Source organism: Erithacus rubecula (assembly GCF_903797595.1).
Source record: "Erithacus rubecula genome assembly, chromosome: 8".
NCBI lineage: Eukaryota > Metazoa > Chordata > Aves > Passeriformes > Muscicapidae > Erithacus > Erithacus rubecula.
Window position 1 is genome coordinate 2,263,825 of NC_136659.1, and position 18,277 is coordinate 2,282,101.

At 52.9% G+C, this 18,277-nt stretch overlaps 2 protein-coding genes across 2 annotated transcripts in view; both read left to right on the forward strand.

Moving 5' to 3' along the window:
- The window catches only part of LOC306804246 (maestro heat-like repeat-containing protein family member 7), a gene marked incomplete at its 3' end in the record, with an annotated part of 128,754 nt that extends 118,700 nt beyond the window's left edge, over positions 1 to 10,054 (forward strand). The window contains exons 9-11 of the mRNA XM_079310563.1: positions 9,026 to 9,127; positions 9,491 to 9,593; positions 9,999 to 10,054. Of these exons, the coding sequence (XP_079166689.1) occupies positions 9,026 to 9,127; positions 9,491 to 9,593; positions 9,999 to 10,054 (261 nt within the window). The remainder of the gene's footprint in view (positions 1 to 9,025; positions 9,128 to 9,490; positions 9,594 to 9,998) is intronic.
- LOC306804235 (maestro heat-like repeat-containing protein family member 7) lies at positions 6,806 to 8,988 on the forward strand (the record flags this gene model as incomplete). Its single annotated transcript, XM_079310554.1, has 8 exons — positions 6,806 to 6,874; positions 7,024 to 7,271; positions 7,354 to 7,491; positions 7,760 to 7,874; positions 8,041 to 8,184; positions 8,413 to 8,589; positions 8,712 to 8,872; positions 8,967 to 8,988. The coding sequence occupies 8 exons, from the start codon at positions 6,806 to 6,808 to the stop codon at positions 8,986 to 8,988; spliced, it is 1,074 nt and encodes a 357-aa protein (XP_079166680.1).
- Positions 10,055 to 18,277: the final 8,223 nt, after the last annotated feature.

Consider the following 18,277-nt stretch of genomic DNA (forward strand, 5'->3'; position numbering starts at 1 on the left):
AGTGTTCTGTTGATATCCAAATGAGTAAATGACCGCATCCCTTCAAAGCCCCCAAAGGAGCATTGTTTTTGGTTTTTTTTTTCAAGAACACATTTCAGATGACAGCATCCCCCTTGCTTCTAAAATTCATGATGATCTTCCCATTGTGATGAAAGATCTGTTTTGCATGAGAGGAGCTTTTGCTGGAAGAAACAAGTTCTTCCAGCCGGCCCTAATTAAGTTTTGCTTTGTCCTTTTGAAGCACATTTCTAGAGCTGGGTTTTCACAGCCCTTGTGTCTGCCCCAGCTTCCCTCCAAAGGGCTGGAAAACACCCTTGGAAAGCTGGAGTGCACTGATGGCTTTTGGAAGCCCTGCTAGGGAATATATATTGATTATTGCCATTTCATCCTGTTCTTTTCTCCATCTCTGGAAGTGTTCCAGGCCAGGTTGGACAGGGCTTGGAGAAACCTGATCTAGCACAAAGTGTCTCTGCCATAGAACAAGAGGAGCTTTGAGGTCCCTTCCACCCCAAACCATCCTGGGATTCTATTACACAATCCCAACAGATTTTCCAAAGGACTCACTGGCACAATGAGCCTTCACCTGCAGGGAAAGGGCACAGCAGGAGATGGAAATCACCTGGATTTAAGCACATGCCCAACCCTTAATGAAGCACAATGTTTGCCCCTTTACAAACACCCCCAAAACCTGGCTGTCACCCACCCCTCCACCTTCCCTGGGAAACCTCTGTGGCTTTTGGGAGGAAAACTATTATCCCTGGAGAATGCCTTTCTGCATTTGAGGAAAAGGCAGAGAAAGCATTTTGGACTGAAGGTCTCTTGGAAGAAATCACTGTTTCTCCTGCTGCTCCACTGACATAAGCCTGGAGGGTTTGCTGTGCATTTCCCCCTGAATTTCATTGGAGTTGTCACTCCCAAGCCCATACCTTGGAAGATTCCAGCACTGTCCAGCCCCAGTGCTGGGTTTTTGAGGTCCCTGGGTGCCCCAGCAATGCCCCATTACTCTTCACACCCATCCTGCAGCTTGAAAAATATGAGCTGCTAAACACAGGCAGATGGGAAAACACCAGGAGGAGGGTGGGCAGTTGATGTCTTTAACACCTGCAGAGGCTTCAGCCTGGAGGCCAGGTCGGGACATGGACACCTTGTGCCATTCCCAGGTGGAGAGAGGATGGAGTGTGCCTGAGATTCCAGCACAGCCATCTCCCAACAAGTCCTGCTCCCTGTGCAGGCGTCTCTCCAGCACATCATCATTTCAGCCACAGGCTTAAGGCATGGGCAGGTCTTTTTACCATCTGCTCCCTGTCAGCCTCTGAAACTACCTGAGGCTGACATGCAGCAGAGCTCCTTGGAGAATAATCTTAAAAGGCACAGGAAGATCTCTCAGATGATGGGAGATCACAGAATCACAGAATGGTTTGGGTTGGAGGGGCCTTAAAGCCCATCCAGCCTCACCCCCTTCCACTAGGCCAGGTTGCTCCATGCTCTGTCCAGCCTGGCCTGGGACACTTCCAGGGATCCAGGGGCAGCCACAGCTTCTCTGGTCACCCTGTGCCAGGGCCTGCCCACCCTCACAGGGAAGAATTTCTTTCCAATATCTGAACATTTTCTCTTTCTCTTACTCTGTGCCTTTCAAAAATTCTCTCCATCTTCCAGCACCAGCCAGCCAATCACAATGACTGAATGTATCTTTGAACTTCAGGTTCTCCTTGTTGCAAACACACCTTGACACATCTTCTTCCTTCACAGAAAAGGTTCTTTGAACAACAGTTGGTTTGAATGCAGCGAAGAGACACTTTTTTAGGGGCATGTGTTATTTAAGAATATTTCACTAGAGCATTGCAGCAAATAGAGACCTCGTTGAAAATGAAAATACTCATAGGAAAGAGTGACTCCATATGAGTTTTAAGTTTCAAATTTCACAAAATGTTTTGCTGTAACATTTTTCAAGGGAAACCTATGGGCTTTAATAACAAATCCTGGCAGACTTTCCATATCTGATCAGAGCTGCCAGAAATGCAGTGAAGAAAGCAAAAGCAGAATGCACGTGTACAAAAAAAGCATCAGCAGCATTGAAGGACAGCAGTTTGGATGTTGCTCTAAGTCTGTTTCAGCCCAGGGTATATGCAAAAAAAACTGTGTAAGACACTAGGGGACATCTGGAAGAAGTTCTTGGGTGAGCAGTTGGTTCTCCCTGTGTCCTACCCTGCAGGAGTGGGCTGAACCATTACCCAGACAGCACATTGCTGTGTTCTCCTAGGAGGGACTGTCTGGGCTGGCTGGCTTGGCAAAAAAGCAAACAATCCCAAACAAACCCAAAAGATAGGCTTTTCTATTAAGTGTTAATTTTTGTAATTGATTCTCAGTGGACCATATGAAGGCAAATGAGTTGCTGTTTTGAGATTGGAAGCAGATTTCCAAATATTTGATATCCTAGGGTCATGCCAATTAACTTGGAAAGTTTATTACTTTATTTTTAACTACTTGTGTTGAGCAAAGGGAAGTAACGTGCATTCCTGGTTTCCTGAATTCAGGGATATGAAATGCCAGATCCTTCTGGGCCTTCACAGCAAAGATCCTCAGCTTTGGGATGCCTAGGGAGTGTGACACAACTGGGTGTAAATGAAGTCAGAGAACAGGTTAAGCTTTAAGAATCAAGATGCTCACAGTTAATTTCAAGGCAGAAATGTGGATACCTCTCTTGTGAATGTGTTCTCATCTAATCAAAGTACAAGACTGGGAAGAAAGGGAGGATTAACAGTAGGAATCCGATTTGGTTTTGCCATGTGAGCCTTTTGTTACAGAACTGATGCCTGGAAAGGATAAATGAAAGAAATAAACAGTGCTGAATTGTGACCAGCATCCTTGTGTTGTAAGAGCCCCTCAAAGCTGAGGTTGGTGTAAAAGTATGCAATGAGAATCCACATGATGAGATAAGAAGATAGATCAGTGACTGCACCAAGACCCAGATTTGGCCTCTGATCCCCAAGGAAGGACACACTTGTGTCTCAGCTGTTTGATGGGTATTTGAGGTATGAAATACGCTTTATCCCTTTCTTTTCAAGTAGCACTGAGCCTATGTCAGGTAGCACATGCCAGCTCTGAGAGCTATCCTGAGCTTTACAAAGTGAGGGTGATGATGACAACACACTGTGCTTTCCTATGCTAATTGGTATCTGTGTTTAGACTGAGTTTATGACTTAACATCTGGGACTTGAGTACCACACATAAGGAAAGTCTCACTCCATGAGTCACACCTACAGCAAAACAAAGGGAAGTGTATTTAGTTCAAACAATTTACTGGATTCCAACTTGTGTGTGTTGCACTTTGAGCCTGGCACTGGGGCTGCCCTGCCCTTAAAAGAATTAATACTTGGAAACAACTGATGCCTAAAAGTATTTATACTTTTAAAAATTACTTGGCTGCACAAGTATTAATTGCTTCCAGGTATTTAATGCTTAATGCTGTTTCTGTGGTAAATCACTACCATAGAATGGTAGCCTTCAAGCCCACAAAATGGGCTGAGCCTTGATCTGATGGGTCAGCAGTGCTGAAGAAGTAGCAGATGCTGAGTAAAAGTAGGGACTCCTGTGGCTGAGGTTCAGGGCTGGAGGAAAGCTCTTGGAGGAGCTCTGTGAGGAGATGGTCCGGTTCACAAGCTCAGGCTTTGCTGCTATAAGCTCTTGCTTTGCTCTTGCTGGAGGCCATTCCCTAGCAGTGCATGACCCTCCATTGTTCCTAGATCAAGTCGCATGGACCTGTGGCCACAAGTCTGTCCCATGTCCATCTGACAGCAGGAAAGGGCAGGACACAGCTGCTTCCAGCACGTCTTGGCTGCTCCTTCACAGTGCTGCACCATAATGAGAGACACGGAGCAGCTTTTCCTCCCAGTTATCCCTATTCTCTGCACTTGCCATTGCCTCTACCTTGATGTTCACTGGGGAAATTCCCTGTTTGTGGTCAAACATTGCCGTGCTCAGCAGGCACCCAGCTGTGTTTGGACATGAGCTGCCACAGCCAGGCACGCAGCAACTGGAGCACAAAATGTCAGGCTGGGCAGAGTCTTTATTTCCAGAACTCAAGAGTGTCAGAAAAGCACAGGAAAGCGTGATAGTCTGTGTGTACAATCCAGTTATCCTGGGAAACTGAGCTGCTGATGGTGTTGTGGTTCTCCTGCCAATCTCTTCCACGAAAAAATTCATTGCAAGAAGGATCAACATCATCTAACAGGCAGCAAGTGTTGCTAGCAGTTGCTCCAGGTGCTCCTGCCAACAGCCCCTGTAGGAAGGAGCACAGCCCCCAGTGGACGTGGACTTTGGCTCCCTCTGGCACAGAAGCCCCCGGGGCACAGGTCTCTGTGGCAGGAGCCAGGCACCAGCACTGCCAGGGCTCGGGCAATGGCAGATCTGCTTGGGCAAGGACTCTGCCACACCCACTGATTTCAGTGCTCACAGGGCCCAGGGGTCAGAGCAGCATTTGTGCCCTGGCCCACATGATCCTTGACCGTGTCACAGCTGTGGGTTTAGGATGGCCACCAGCCGGGACGTGTCCCAAGGAGGCCGAGCCAGCTTCTGTGCAAGGCGCCGTGCCCTTCCCGCTGGGGCTGCGTTGGAGCCCTGGGGGCTCCTTCTGCTGGCCTGAGCCCGCAGAGCAGGGCAGCGATTGCTGATGGTTTGAGCTGTTCCTAAAGATCCTGTCGGGCTGTCTTCGACACTTGGGGTGAGGGATTCCTTCCATCATGGACCACATTGGGTGGGCTGGGGGCAGCCCCAGGCGAGGTGGCAGCGTGTGCAAGGGCCCTTTGTGACACGGTGCAGCATGGTCACCATGGCATGGATCAGGACAGGGTGTCAAAGGACCCTTTGTGACATGTGGTGATATAAGAGCCGACGGTGACATGGCCACGGCACAGTGCTCGGAGCACGCGACGGGACAGGACGGGACAGAGCGGTGCCGTGAGGAGCCCCTGCACAGCGCACTCGTTCCTGTCCGACCCGGAGCTTCTCTGAGTGCTACTGCTGCAGGTGACCTTGAGGCCAGACCACAGCACGTGGTGACGTGGCCTACCCAAGGTTTCTCTTTTGCAGGTGCCCTTGAGGACTCGTTGACCCAGAGCTTTGCTGAAGCATCTGTCTGAAGGTGCTGAGAGCAGACTCTGGCATGGCAGGCAGATTGCACAACCTTTTCAAACTCTTCAGAAGGAAAAAAAAGAAGAAAGGGTCGGAAGCAGCCCCAGCAGAACAGCTTGAAGATCCGGAGCCAATTCAGCCAATGCAGGATGGTGAGGGGCAGAGGCAGGGTACTGGGTTATTGACTGCTGCCATCTTGGCCCCATCCCCTGGGGACATGCCCAGGCACAGGACAGAAGAGGGGCCGGGCAGACACCCCACAGTGCCCGTGCTCCATCCCCTGGGGCATTCCCGGGCTGTCCCTGCCTGGGGAGCTCAGGGCTGGGCTCTGTTCTCCGGCCTCTCCCGCAGCCCCTCAGCTCTGGCTGCGCTCGCTCTTTGCCAGGTGCAGCCATGAACAGCACACACGAGCAGGACCCCACCCGGGGCCGCTTCCGCAGAGCACTGAAGGTACCTGCAGCCATCCCCACCTGGGCTGGGCCTGCTGTCACTGCTCAGCCCAGCCCAGCGCTTGGAGCACTCCATGGACCTTGCCGCTCCTCCCTGTCCTTTGTTCTCCTGCAGATGTTGCGGAAGTTTGTGCCCATTCGACGTAGAAAGGCCAGCACAGGAACGGAGGGCACAGCTGAGCCTGATGTCAGCACAGAGCCTGATATCAGCCCAGATACACCTGAGCACTCAGAAGATTCTGACACTGCAAGGAGTGATGACAGGGCAGAGGCTGACATGGCAGCGACTGAGGACGTGGCCATGACATTTGATGACATTGAAGAGACTCAGACCATCACAAATGCTGATACCACTCCCACACCCACTGCCGCTCCCACTGCCGCTCCCACTGCCGCTCCCACTACCACTCCCACTCCCACTCCCACTCCCACTCCCACTCCCACTACGACTCCCACTACCACTCCCACTCGCACTCCCACTTCCACTTCCACTCCCACTCCCACCCTCTTTCATGATTACCCCACTACCAGTGTGAATCATTCTCCCACTACGGAATTTTTTGAGGACAGAGATTTTTCTTCTCAGCTGCAGGTAAGCAGCCTGGGGCCATGGCTGGAGGGCTCCAGGATCACGTGGCCCTTGAAGGCTCAGCTGCTGTTCTCCCTTCAGACTTTGAAGATATTAAAGTACAGCGGGAAGGGAATCTGGGATGTTGCTTCCTTGGACAGTGCTCCAAGTCTTCCCCACTCAATCCAGGTGCCAGCCATGGTAAAAAACATTCACCAGAGACTGATGTCCCGTGTAACTGTGGATACCAGGCTGCAAATTGTTATTCTGAGGCTGGCTGGAGAATACCCTGCTGATGTGGTGCTGACCCTCCTGCGCTGTGCCCCAACGTGTGACAGGTACAGGTGGCCCTTGAGAGCTCAGGGCTCAGCAGCCTTTAGGGCCCATTGCCCTGTACAGCCTGTCCAATGGGGCCTGCCAGACAGGTGGAGAGGTCCAGGACCCTCAGGCCCCTCTGCTAACTGAGCCTGCTGCCACTGCCAGGCTCCCTCCCTGCCCCTCAGGGCACTGGGGCTGTCACAGCTGTACAGGGCATGGTACTGTGACTGAGACCCCCCTGACACTGAGCTTTGATCCCACAGAGCTGCTGCAATGATGTGGAGAGTCATAGCATCCTCGGGACCAACAGTGGGGAATGTGTTGGCAACTGCTCTGTGTCATGGAGGACTGGCCTCTGCACAGCATGTGCACCTCTGATGGAGACAATGAAGATGTTTTTGCCCTGTCTGTGAGTTTCTGGAACTGGCCCTTGTTCACCCCCAGGTCACCTCTCCAGCAGCTTTCCATCCTCTCAGTGCCTCAGGCACTGGGCTCAAACCTGGGCCAGGGACAGGTTCAGGGGCACCAGGCCCGCTGCTCCCCCTGCCTCTCCCTCAGGCCCTGCCCCATGGACACCTCGGCACTGAGCGCTGCCTCGGGCTGCTTCTTTCACAAGCAACTCTGGTGATCTGGGTGATGGTCCAGGTGCCTGAGTGCCGGGAGACCATGACCCTTTATTCCTCCTGCCTGTTTGTGGCTCTGCTCTTCCACGTTGTCATCACCACACAGCAGATGCCACCAGAGGAAGTTGATAACTTCTGGAGAGCATGCCAGGAGGAACACCGTTTTGCCAGCAAGGCCAACAGGTCCCAGTCCTCCAGTCCTTCCCATGCCCTTGTGGCCAGCACCAGTGCTCCCAGTGTGACCTGGACTTTGCTCTGCACACAGGTTTGCAGTGCAGACCATGAAGTCCCTGCTCTTCCGACTACAGCATGACAATGTGGTGATGGCCATGGAGCGCAAGCGTGGCTGGGACACGCTGCTCTGTGCTGACACCCAGCACTATGCCGTGGGTCTGCTGGCCAGGTGAGACCCCCATTGCCTTTCTGTCCTTGACATTTGTGCTGTGTGCCCGGGGTACCCCACACAGTACCCATGCTCATGGGCCAGAGGGCCTTGTCACCAAGGAATGGCCAAACAGTCTGGAAAAGGCTGAGAGAGGAGGGGCCCAAAAGGGGCAGCCCGCATTGCCTTTACGGATGCTGGGGAAAGACTGGATCTCTGTGAGTCAGTCCTGGGAGAGCATTGCCACCCCTCCATCTCAGGGTCTTGCTGCCTTTTTCCTCCCTTGCAGGGAGATGCGCCATGTCTTGATCCCTTTGTGTTCGCGCATTGCCCTCCATCTGCTCAGGCTGCTCAGCACACAGGAGTCACGCTGGGACCTGCCTGCCCTGGCATTCCTTGTGGAGGTGAGCCTGATGGCAGCACTGTCTCCCTGAGCTGCCTCCCAGCTCTCTGTCCTCTCGTAGCCACAGCTGCCTGGGACGGTGCCCGTGCCCTGTGCTGCTGTCTGGGCCCAGCCCTGTGCGATTCTGGGCTCCTGTGTGTCCCCTGTCACTGCCCTGTGCCTTTCAGGTCCTCGAGTGCCTGGACTTGACACAATATGGTCTCAGTGTCCTGAAGATCCTGAGAAGGCACTTGGAGAGCAGGTGCACCTGCAGAGACAGGCGTCGCCTGGTGCTCAGGGGCCTTGTGGTGCTCAGCAAGGATCCCTGGATGGTGAGAAGGGGGCAACGGTGAAGCTGTGCTGGGGAAAGCAGCCCCTCAGGCTGACTGGGCTTCAGGAGCTGAGGCAGCTGCTCCCAGCTCTCCTGCCTCACCTCCCTGAGCTCTTTGGGACAGGCCTTTGGCTGCTGGTCCCTGTGACTGTAGGGAGGGGTTGCAGTGCCAGGACGGTGTTGGTGGAGCCGTTCATGGCTTCACAGCACAGCCTTGTCTTCCACACAGGCCAGAAAAATGTGTGGCCTGTCTCAAAGCCTCCTGGAGCTGCTGGGTGATGCAGATGGAGAGGTGGTTGACATGACCCTCCGTGTGTTCACCAACGTGCTCCAGAACAAAGACATCCTGATATCCAGCACCACTGCCCCAAATCTGGCCGAGGCACTCCTGGAGCTCTTCCACAATGTAAGGCTCTGCGTCCCAAGCCACAGGCATTGGGTGCTTCCCAGAAACTTTGTGCCCTCTGCATTTTCAGGACTTTGCCTGGGTGGGCCTTCAGTAGTAAGTGCGTAAGTCTTTTTCTTCAGGACAATGGCCATGTGCAGCTGCGCTCCATTCGCCTATTTTGTAAGGTAATGGAATTGGTAGTGGATGAGGGAAAAATCTCCCTGAAAAGAATTGTGAAGGAAAGCTTGCTCCCACTTTCAAACTACTACCGTGATGAGAACCAGCAGCTGGTGAAGGTGAGGTTTTGTGTGCTTCTGGTGGATCTCTGGGAGGGGGCTCAGCTGCTTCCATTCTGGCATCTCCCGGGCTGCAGCCTCCTCCAGGCCTTGGCACAGGGACACGGCCCCTGTGCCCTGAACTGTGGGGACATCTCTGCATCTCTGTTGCTCTCCAGGCCTCTCGGGAAACACTGTTTCGTGCGGCCAAGTTCCTGAAGAGAACGGATCTCGAGAAGCTGCTGAAGAAAGAGCAGCCATTGAAGTTGGCCAAGTGCCTGGTAAGGACAGCCTGGAAGCGCCAGGCTCAGGCTGGAGAAGCCCCCTGAGCGCGGCGCTCACTGTGTGCGCTTGGCAGCTGTGGCCCTGCCCAGCGCTGCAGGCAGGGGCCGCACGGGCTCTTCTCCAGGCTCCTGCGGCCCCGAGCCGGCTGCCCTCGGAGCCCCGGCCCAGCGGGGCTGCGGGGCGGGCCGGCACCGCGGCTCCCCGGGCAGCAGCCGGCCCTGTGCCCCTGCAGAGCCCGGCCAGCGGCTGCTGGCCACGCCTCAGGGCTGTGCGGGCAGGGGAGGCCGGGCCGGGCGCGGGCAGCGCCTGCCAAAGGGCCAGAGCCCGCCCCGACCCTTCGCTCCCGCCGCTCTCCGCAGCTGGCAGAGGACAGGAGCCGAGCGGCCGAGCACCTGCGCCAGGCCCTGCCCTACCTGCGGAGCTTACAGGAGCCCCTGCGAGCGGCGGCTGTCAGGTTCATGGGTGAGCCCGGGCTCCCTCCCTGTCCTACAGCAGGAGGATCTGGAACACGGTCCATGACAAGCTCTGTATTCCCAGAGATCGCAGGGCGGTGCTTGAGGAGGCCTCAAGGAGAGACTCGGCTCCTCGACGAGTGTGAGGGCAGCGCCACTGGCAGGAGGAGCTGCAATCCCTGCCCCAGCTCTGGAGCGCTCTGCTCCCTGTGCGGACGGGGGGCGGCGTGGGCAGAGCACACAGAGATTTCAGGGGCACGTGGGGCATTCGTGGCCAGCAGCTTCAGGCTGATCCCGGTGGTCCCTGCTCCCTCCTGGCATGGCCAGAGCAGGCTGAGGCAGCCCTGGCATGGGGGTCTTGTAGTGTCCCCACTGATCCAGGCTGTGACCGTGGCTCTGTTCCTTCCTCTTCCAGCTCCTCAAGTGCAGATGCAAGATGCCAAGCCATCATGCTCTAACCTGGAAAATTAAGCCCAGTCATCTTCAAGGTCCAGTGAACCAGTGTCCCAAGAAGACACCAAGAGACACTGAAGAGGACATAACCTTTCTGGGCTGCTGGAGCTCCAGGCAGAGCATGATTGGCACAGTTATTTTTCCCTAAGCCTTCTCCCTGCCTGCTCTCTTCCTCCAGCTGTCAGACCCTGCCCATCCCCCTTTTTTCCCTCCACTCTCTGTCCCTTTTGACAGCTCCCTCCCTGCAGCCCTCAGATGCTCCCCATCCCTTTTTTTTCCTTCCCAGCTCATCCCTTTGCTTTGCCTTGCATCAATAAACAGTTTGGCTTCTTCACTTTGCCTGCATCTCTGTGGAGCTAAAGCAGCACACATCCAGAGCCCTGGGACTCACAGGCCCCTCCTGCCATTCTCTTCTCTGCTGTGTTCTGTGCAGAGATGCAGAGGAACGAGGGCAGATCAGGCTGGAAGGGTCTCTGTGCTGAAGCTGCAGTTCCACAACACTGTGGAGTTCAAGGTCTTGTTTTGCAGCCTGAATCCCCTGGGTTTTAGGAGAGCCACCCTGAGTATGCTCTGAACCCAGCTGGGAGGGATTCCATGGCAAGCACTCATGCAGGGCAAAGGAGCTTGGAATGCTGGCAAGTTTCAAGAATAGCTTCCTGAAAGCACAGCAAAGCTCCATCCCTGCACAGGGTCAGGAAGAGGGCAGAAGCAGAGAGCATCAGGGCTTCACAGAGAGCTTTGGGTGTTGCAGAGAGCAAATGAAGCAGCAGCACAGTGCCCGAGAGTCGGACGCGTGACCGTGCCAGTGTCCGGAGCGCTGCCAGGCAGTGCCGGGATCCTGGTGCGGTTCTGGTCCCCACAAGTGAGGAATGGCAGCCCCTGCCTCAGACCCAGTCAGAAAGCCAAGCAAGTGGGACCAGAGGGAGGGCACCCTTCCAGTCTCTCCTGGGCATGGCAGCAAAACAGCCCTCGCTTCTTCTTCCTCCTCTGCTTGTGCTTGGGGTGTGCTGGTGGCAGAGCCAGCCAGGTTGTGCTCTGTGTGCCAAAGGCTGTTCAGAGCCAGCATGGAAAGTGCTGCGTGCCCAGCACAGAGTCCTGGAAGGTGCTGGCAAGAGCATCCTGCAGGAGCAGGGCCTGGTCTCTGGCTGGGAACAGCCTGGTTTTGCTGCCGTGAGCGCAGGCAGGAGTGTAGGCAGGTGAAGAGGCAGTGGGCAGCTTGTGTTTGCAGAGGGCCTGGGGCTGCACGTCTGAACCAGCACCTGGAAACACACTTGGGGGAACAGGAGCTGGAGCTGGAGTGCCTGTTCTGAAAGCAGTTTGTGCAGGCAGGGCAAGCAGGCTGGGTTGCAGGTTTCCTGCTGCTATTGGGGTTCCTAGTTTGTTTGTTTGTGTTTCTGTTGGTTGGTGAGTGTGGGCTTTTTCTCCCCCTTTATCACGTTCCACAAGGATTCTTTCTTATTCTGAACTAGGCAGAAAGACAAGGCTTCTAGTTGCTTAGAAAGTAACATTTATTTTCTTATCTTCTACAGAAAACATGAGTTCTTGTAACAGGTATTGAAAGCGTGGCCAGAAGTCACAAGACTTATGGCTACATGATCATTTAAGGACTCATTAACATATAACACTACCAACAAGGATATCTATGTTTCTATTCCAATACTAAGAAATTTCATCTAATTGCTGTGTGACCTTTCTAAGCCAATCCTGTTCTAACACATACATCTACTCTTAAGGCTAGTTTTTCACCTTTATACCTGCTTTACTCTTTCTATATCTTAATCTTTATTAACTAAACTTTTTTCTACTTAACATGTTTGCTTTAAGCTTTAAATCTATATTGTTATTTCTAGCACCTAAGCTTGGAATCTTTTCCCAGCACCTCAGTTCAAGTCCTGTGCTCTTTTCCAGACTTTGAGTCCAGGCCCAACATTCTGAGAATTTGTATTCTGAAATCCAACTGATGGGGTTTGGGTTTTTTGTTAATAATAGTTTCTACATGATTGAAAACTGCAGTCAGTACAAGCCTATGTGACCGAGCAGAAGCCTCCAAAAAGGATGCATCTGTCCAGACCCTTCCTGTGTAGTGTTTGAGCTTATCAGCAGTTCCAGAGGATGTTGCAGAAGAAGCCTGCCTGCGGTGTGAACAGCTGGATTATCTCCTTTTAATGGTGGCCGAGCTTGAGGAGCAAGCTGAAAGACTAAGGAGTAATAGGGGAAGTGAAAGGGAAATAGATTGGTGGAGTTCTGCCCTTGCATCCTTGAGGGAGGCCCACCAGGAGTCAGAGGACTCCCGTGTCCCCCCATCAGGCAATAGAAGGACACCTGGTGGGCGAAGAGGAATGGAAATGGGTCCCTACTCGGGGAGATCATAATAAACATTCCTCCTGGCCCCCATCACCTTGCCAGGTGCCACTCCAGCATAGGTAAGAAGCCCTGGATTTAGAGAGCCTGTCAGATGGAGTAGAAGAGAATGATCTGCCCATTGGGCCCAATTACAGTGCACCTGTTCGACAGATCACCACCTCTGACACTAACAAGAAGAGAAGGGTAGTGGTAGTAGGTGAGTCCCTTCTGAGGGGAACTGAGGGCCCCATATGTAAACCAGAACCCATCCCACAGGGAGCTCTGCTGCCTCCCTGGGGATCCAGTGTGGGATATCATGGAGAGGCTTCCTGGGCTGATTCAGCCTTCTGATTATTATCCACTGATGATACTCCAGACATCCATGAATCAGTGTAAAGGTAGAGCTTTGGCCATTTCTCTCTCTCAGCAATGTCCAAGGCCAGCTGAACAGCTTTGGGTTCAGCAAGTTGACTTGCTCCACCTTCTCCTTCGGTAGCTTTTGCAACTTGTCCTGTGGGGCTCCATATGGCTGCTTTCCACTTCTTGTTCATTCCCATCATGAGGCAGGAACCTTCAGTGAAAAGAGCATAGCATGTTTCATCTGCTGGCAGCTGGTTGTACAGTGGGACTTCTTCAGCCCAGGTCACTTGCTTCTGTTCCTCTTCATCAGCGAGACCAAATTCTTCACCTTCTGGCCAGTTTGTAATCATCTCCAAAATCCCAGGGCGATTCAGGTTGCCGATACGGGCGCGCTGCGTGATGAGGGCAATCCACTTGCTCCATGTGGCGTCAGTGGTGTGGTGGGTAGAGGGAACATTTCCTTTGAACATCCACCCCAGCACTGGCAGTCGGGGTGTCAGGAGAAGCTGTGCTTCTGTGCCAGTCACCTCTGAGGCTCCATAGGCAGCCAAGATTTCCTTCTCTGTGGGAGTGTAATTGCCTTCAGACCCTTTGTAACTTCTGCTCCAGAATCCCAGGGGTTGGCCTCGGGCCTCACCAGGCACCTTCTGTCAAAGGCTCCAGGACAGACCATGGTTTCCAGCTTCAGAGTAGAGGACGTTCTTCTCCTCTGGTCCCATCCTGCCTGGGCCAAGGGCTACTGCATGGGCAATCTCCTGTTTTATCTGGGCAAAGGCTTGCTGTTTTTCGGGGCCGCAGTGGAAATCGTTCTTGCGAGTGACCAGGTATAGAGGGCTCACAGTCTGCTGTACTCATGGATGTGCATTCTCCAAAAGCCTATGGCACCTAGGAAAGCTTGTGTTTTCTTCTTGCTTGTTGTTGGAGACATTACAGTGATCTTATTGATGACCTCAGTGGGGACCTGACACCATCCATCTTGGCACTTCACTCCCAGGAACTGGATCTCTCGGGCAGGTCCTTGACTGGCTCCCAGCAAACTCTGGATGATCTTCTCCCTCTTCACAAATACCTCCATTGCCGTGTTCCCCCACACAATGATATCATCGATGTACTGCAAATGTTCTGCAGCCTCACCCTTTTCCAATGCAGTACATGCAGATGGTGGGGCTGTGTTTCCACCCTTAGGACTGTCAGTTCCAGGTGTCCTGCACGTCCCTCCATGTAAAAGCAAACTGAGTCCTGCACTCTGCTGCCAAAGGAATGGAGAAGAATGCATTTGCAATGTCAATGGTGGCATCCCACCTTGCTGCCTTGGACTCCAGCTCGTACTGGAGTTCCAGCATGTGCGGCAAGGCAGTGCTCAGCGGTGGAGTCACTTCATTCAAGGCACGATAATCCCCAGTCAGTCTCCATTGTCCATCAGATTTGCACACAGGCCACATGGGACTGTTGAAGGGTGAGTGGCTTTTGCTGACCACCCCTTGGCTCTCCAGCTCACGAGTCATCTTGTGGATGGGGATCACAGCACCTGGATTTGTCCGGTACTGCCGGCGGGGCACTGTCATGGTGGCAATTGGCACCTGTTGCTCTGTCACTTCCAGGAGTCCTACTGCAGAGGGGTTTTCTGACAGTCCAGGCAAGGTGTTCAACTGCTTAATGCTCTCTGTCGCTACAGCAGCTATTCCAAAAGCCCACCTGAGCCCCTTTGGGTCTTTGTAGTAGCTGCTCCTGAGGAAGTCTATGCCTAGAATGCACGGTGCCCCTGGGCCAGTTACAATTGGATGTTTCTGCCACCCCTTCCCTGTCAGGCTCATCTCAACTTCCAGCAAAGTGAATACCTGTGATCCCCCCGTCCCCCTAACCGTGGAAACAGGTACATTCCCCACATGTTCTGATGGTATCAGGGTGCACTGTGAACCAGTATCGACTAACACTTTATGTTTCTGTGGCTTTGATGTACCAGGCCATTGCACCCACACTATCCAATAGATCCTGTCATCCCATGCCTCTCCCTGGCAAGAGGCAGGCCTCCTCTAGCCGTGGTTATTATTTCTTTCCTGGGCATACATAGTGGAGGTTTCCTTCCAGGGGATCTGAGAGATCATCCTCTTTTCTCTAATACCCTGCACCTTGCTTGTGGGAGGTTGAGGCTACCTTCATTTCAGCGCAGTTCCCTTGGTTAGCATTTCCCTCCCTGAGCCGATGCACCCGTGCTGCCAGGACAGAAGTGGGTTTCCTATCCCATTTTCCCATGTCTTCCCCATGGTCTCGCAGGAAAAACCACAGGTCAGCTTGCAGGGCGTTCCCCCTCTCCTTAGCTGGGGGGGTTGTTGGATTCTCGATTTGGGGCCTGTGACTCACACTGGTGCCGCACTGATCTTCCTTATCTCCTCCCTTATCTCCTCCCTCATCTCCTCCCTCATATCCCTCATCCTATCTTGAACTTCTTGGAGGTCCCTGGCCACGGCCGACACATTGGCCTGCATTGGGCCATTCATCATACTCTCAAAATTTCTGAGCTTGTTGGCAACAGAACCCACTGTCTCTTGGTGGTTATCAGCATTAATCATTGCAATGAAGGTGGTATATTGAGGGCTGCCAAATTCCACATCTGCCCTGTGCACCTGACCTTGTCAGGGTCATTGTCATGCTGTCCATCCCTCCCAAAGAGTACCTCTAACACTGCCACTTCTCTCAGCTGCTGAATCCCTTCCTCAAGGGTCTTTGAGCGCATTCTACAGTGGTGCTCCAGCATTCTCTCTCTGTGGACAAACCTCTCTCTCACACTCATTAAAAGCCGGTCCCAGAGGGAAAGGAGGCCTTGCTCCCTTACGAATATCTGGTCCACACCTGAATCCTAGGCCAAGGATCCCAAATTCCTGGCCTCAGTTCCATCCAGTTGCACTCCTGTTCCCATAAGGTCCCAGACCAGGAGTAACCAAGTTGTAAAATGCTCACGGCCCCTCCGTGCAATGTCTTTACGCGGGTTACGGAGACTGTCGTATGAGAGGGACTTGATGACGATCTCAATCTCTGGATCCCTTGCTGGTTGTGAGGACCCTCCTTGCTGATCCCCATTATCTAGGTGCCTCGTTTTAATCTTCGATTTTGTAGTTTCCACAGAGGCAACTGCTGCTGGCTGTGGCTGCCCATGGCTCAGCTGGAACTTGGGCAGATACAACATCTATGGGTTCCAATGCAGGACCATTAGACTCTCCCTCTTTAGGGCAGGGGGAGGGTTTCTCACCAGCTGGAGAAAAGTGCTCCTTCAACATCTGGTTGTGCTCCTTCAACATCTGGCTGTGCTCCTTCAACATCTGGCTTTGCTCCTTCAACACCTGGCCTATATCCTTCACTAGAGCCCCCACCCACTCTGGGTGGTTCATTTCTGCAGTGGCCTGTGGGGTAGGGTTAGACTCTGGGGCAGCATCCCTCGTCACTTGGGCAGGGTTAGGCTCTGGGGTAGCATCCCTAGTCGCTTGGGCAGGATTAGGATCTGGGGCAGCATCCCTCGTCCCTGGGGCAGGGGCAGGCTCTGGGGTAGCATCCCTAGTCCCTTGGGCAGGATTAGGCTCTGGGGCAGCATCCCTCGTCCCTGGGGCGGGGGCAGGCTCTGGGGTAGCATCCCTAGTCCCTTGGGCAGGGTCATGTTCTGGGGCAACATCCCTAGACCCTGAGGCTGTGGCAGAATCTGGGGCAGCACCTCTATTTCCTGGGATAGGTATCAGGGTTTTTATCCAAGCCAATATTCCCTTGTCTCTGAATGCTAAACAAAACAGGCATATCAGCATCACCAGCCACTGTGTGATATCATTAGCATTTAAAGCAGATCTGAAATCCTTGAGAACTGGTGGGGTAGCCTCAAATAACTGGGTGATGGGTTGGGAGAAAATTTCCTTCGCATTCATTACCTCACAGTAAGTACCATTATTGAAATAACCCTAGAAACACACAGTTAGAGTAGGATAGCTCTGGATCCATGTGGCCACTTCCCAGAAAAAATTTATAAAACATGAGTTCCTGACATAATCAATCCACCAAATGAACAGGATAATAGCTACATTAACTTTGGTGAGGGGGCTCATATTCAAATAAGGGCCATGTGGAGCCCAAACCAGATTGAACAGGACAACATGTTGCCACTTAAGAGAGCTGTTACTCCTGTCTTAACTCTCCACTCAGTGCCCTCTGCTTCCCACTGAGCACCAAAATCTGTCCTGGTTTGAAGGACAGGTGTCTGCCCATAAAGGCAGAAGTTTTCCTTTGAAATAGAGACCTTAATTCCACTCCCTCCAAGTATTATAATTGTTTGAATCACAAACTCTGAGGCAGGGTTAAAGAGGTAGGAATAACAGCTCTTTTACTAATATATCTAACCGTACAAGCAGAAACAAGAGCAGTTGTTAAAATTACCAACAAAACAGAACAGATAACTCGGATCCAGTCCTTTCTTTAGCTGCAAGCACCTCTCTCTGTGCTCGGTCCCAGTGCTGCAGCTGGAACAAAGCCCGGCAGCCGCAGAGAGGCGGGTGGGAGCACAGGCGGGAGGGGGCGGCAGCGGCCACGCCGGTCTCGGGTGGGAACGGGCTGGAGCGGCGGCTCCTCGCTCACCGTTTGTGTCCGGGTGATCAGCTGTGTCTGCAGAGGCAGGAGGCTGGAACGGGGAGATGCAGGGCAGGTGATCACAGACCGTCTGGTTCTCCTGCGTTCGGCCGCATGGCTGGAGACGGGGCGTCTTCCTCTGAGCTCCGTGAGTCGTCAAAGATCCTGGGTGTAACCCGGCCAGCTCCATTGGCATGATAATGGGAAAAATTCTTCCATTTGACACAGTAATAGAAAAACACTCAACCCCCAACACCCAATAAGGCCACCCAAAATATTACCAAATTCCCAAGGAACAGTGTGGATGATACGAAGGTGCCTGAAAAAGTCCCTTGGCATTTTGTGCCTTGAGACAAAGGAACCTTTCATGAGAGATGTGCCCCCTCCCTGCCAAAACCCCTGTTACCATTTAGGATTTCTATTGGTTTTTAACTTTACTAGATGATTGGTCTTTTTCTTACCTAGAATCTTAAAGTCATTGGAATGTTTCTCAACTCGTAATTTTACAGGTTAGAATCCATCCCTTTGAAACCTATAACGACCCCTTGCTATGCTATGCAACCAGATTTGCTAGTGGAAACCCTCTGGAGAAATAAACTGCCCTCGGAACCTCTGCAGCAAGTCCCGGAGTCTCTGTCCCTGGCTAGCTCGTAGCTGGCACTCTGCCTCGGGAGCTCTCGGAGCTGTCCGGTCTCCCGTAGCGGCCGGGAGCTGGAACCACCTTAGCCCCGGCAGCTACAGAACAGCAGCATTCCAGGTTTCTGAAATTTACAATACTACAGTTCCCCACCCAAATTGCTATGGAATAAGAGCCTTCCAGGCATTGGAAATTTGGAATCCTCCAGTTCCCCTCACAAAATCCCATGGAAGTATGGCATTCTGGGCATTGGGAATTTAGAATTCTCCAGTTCCCTTTCAAAATTTCCAGGGAACAAT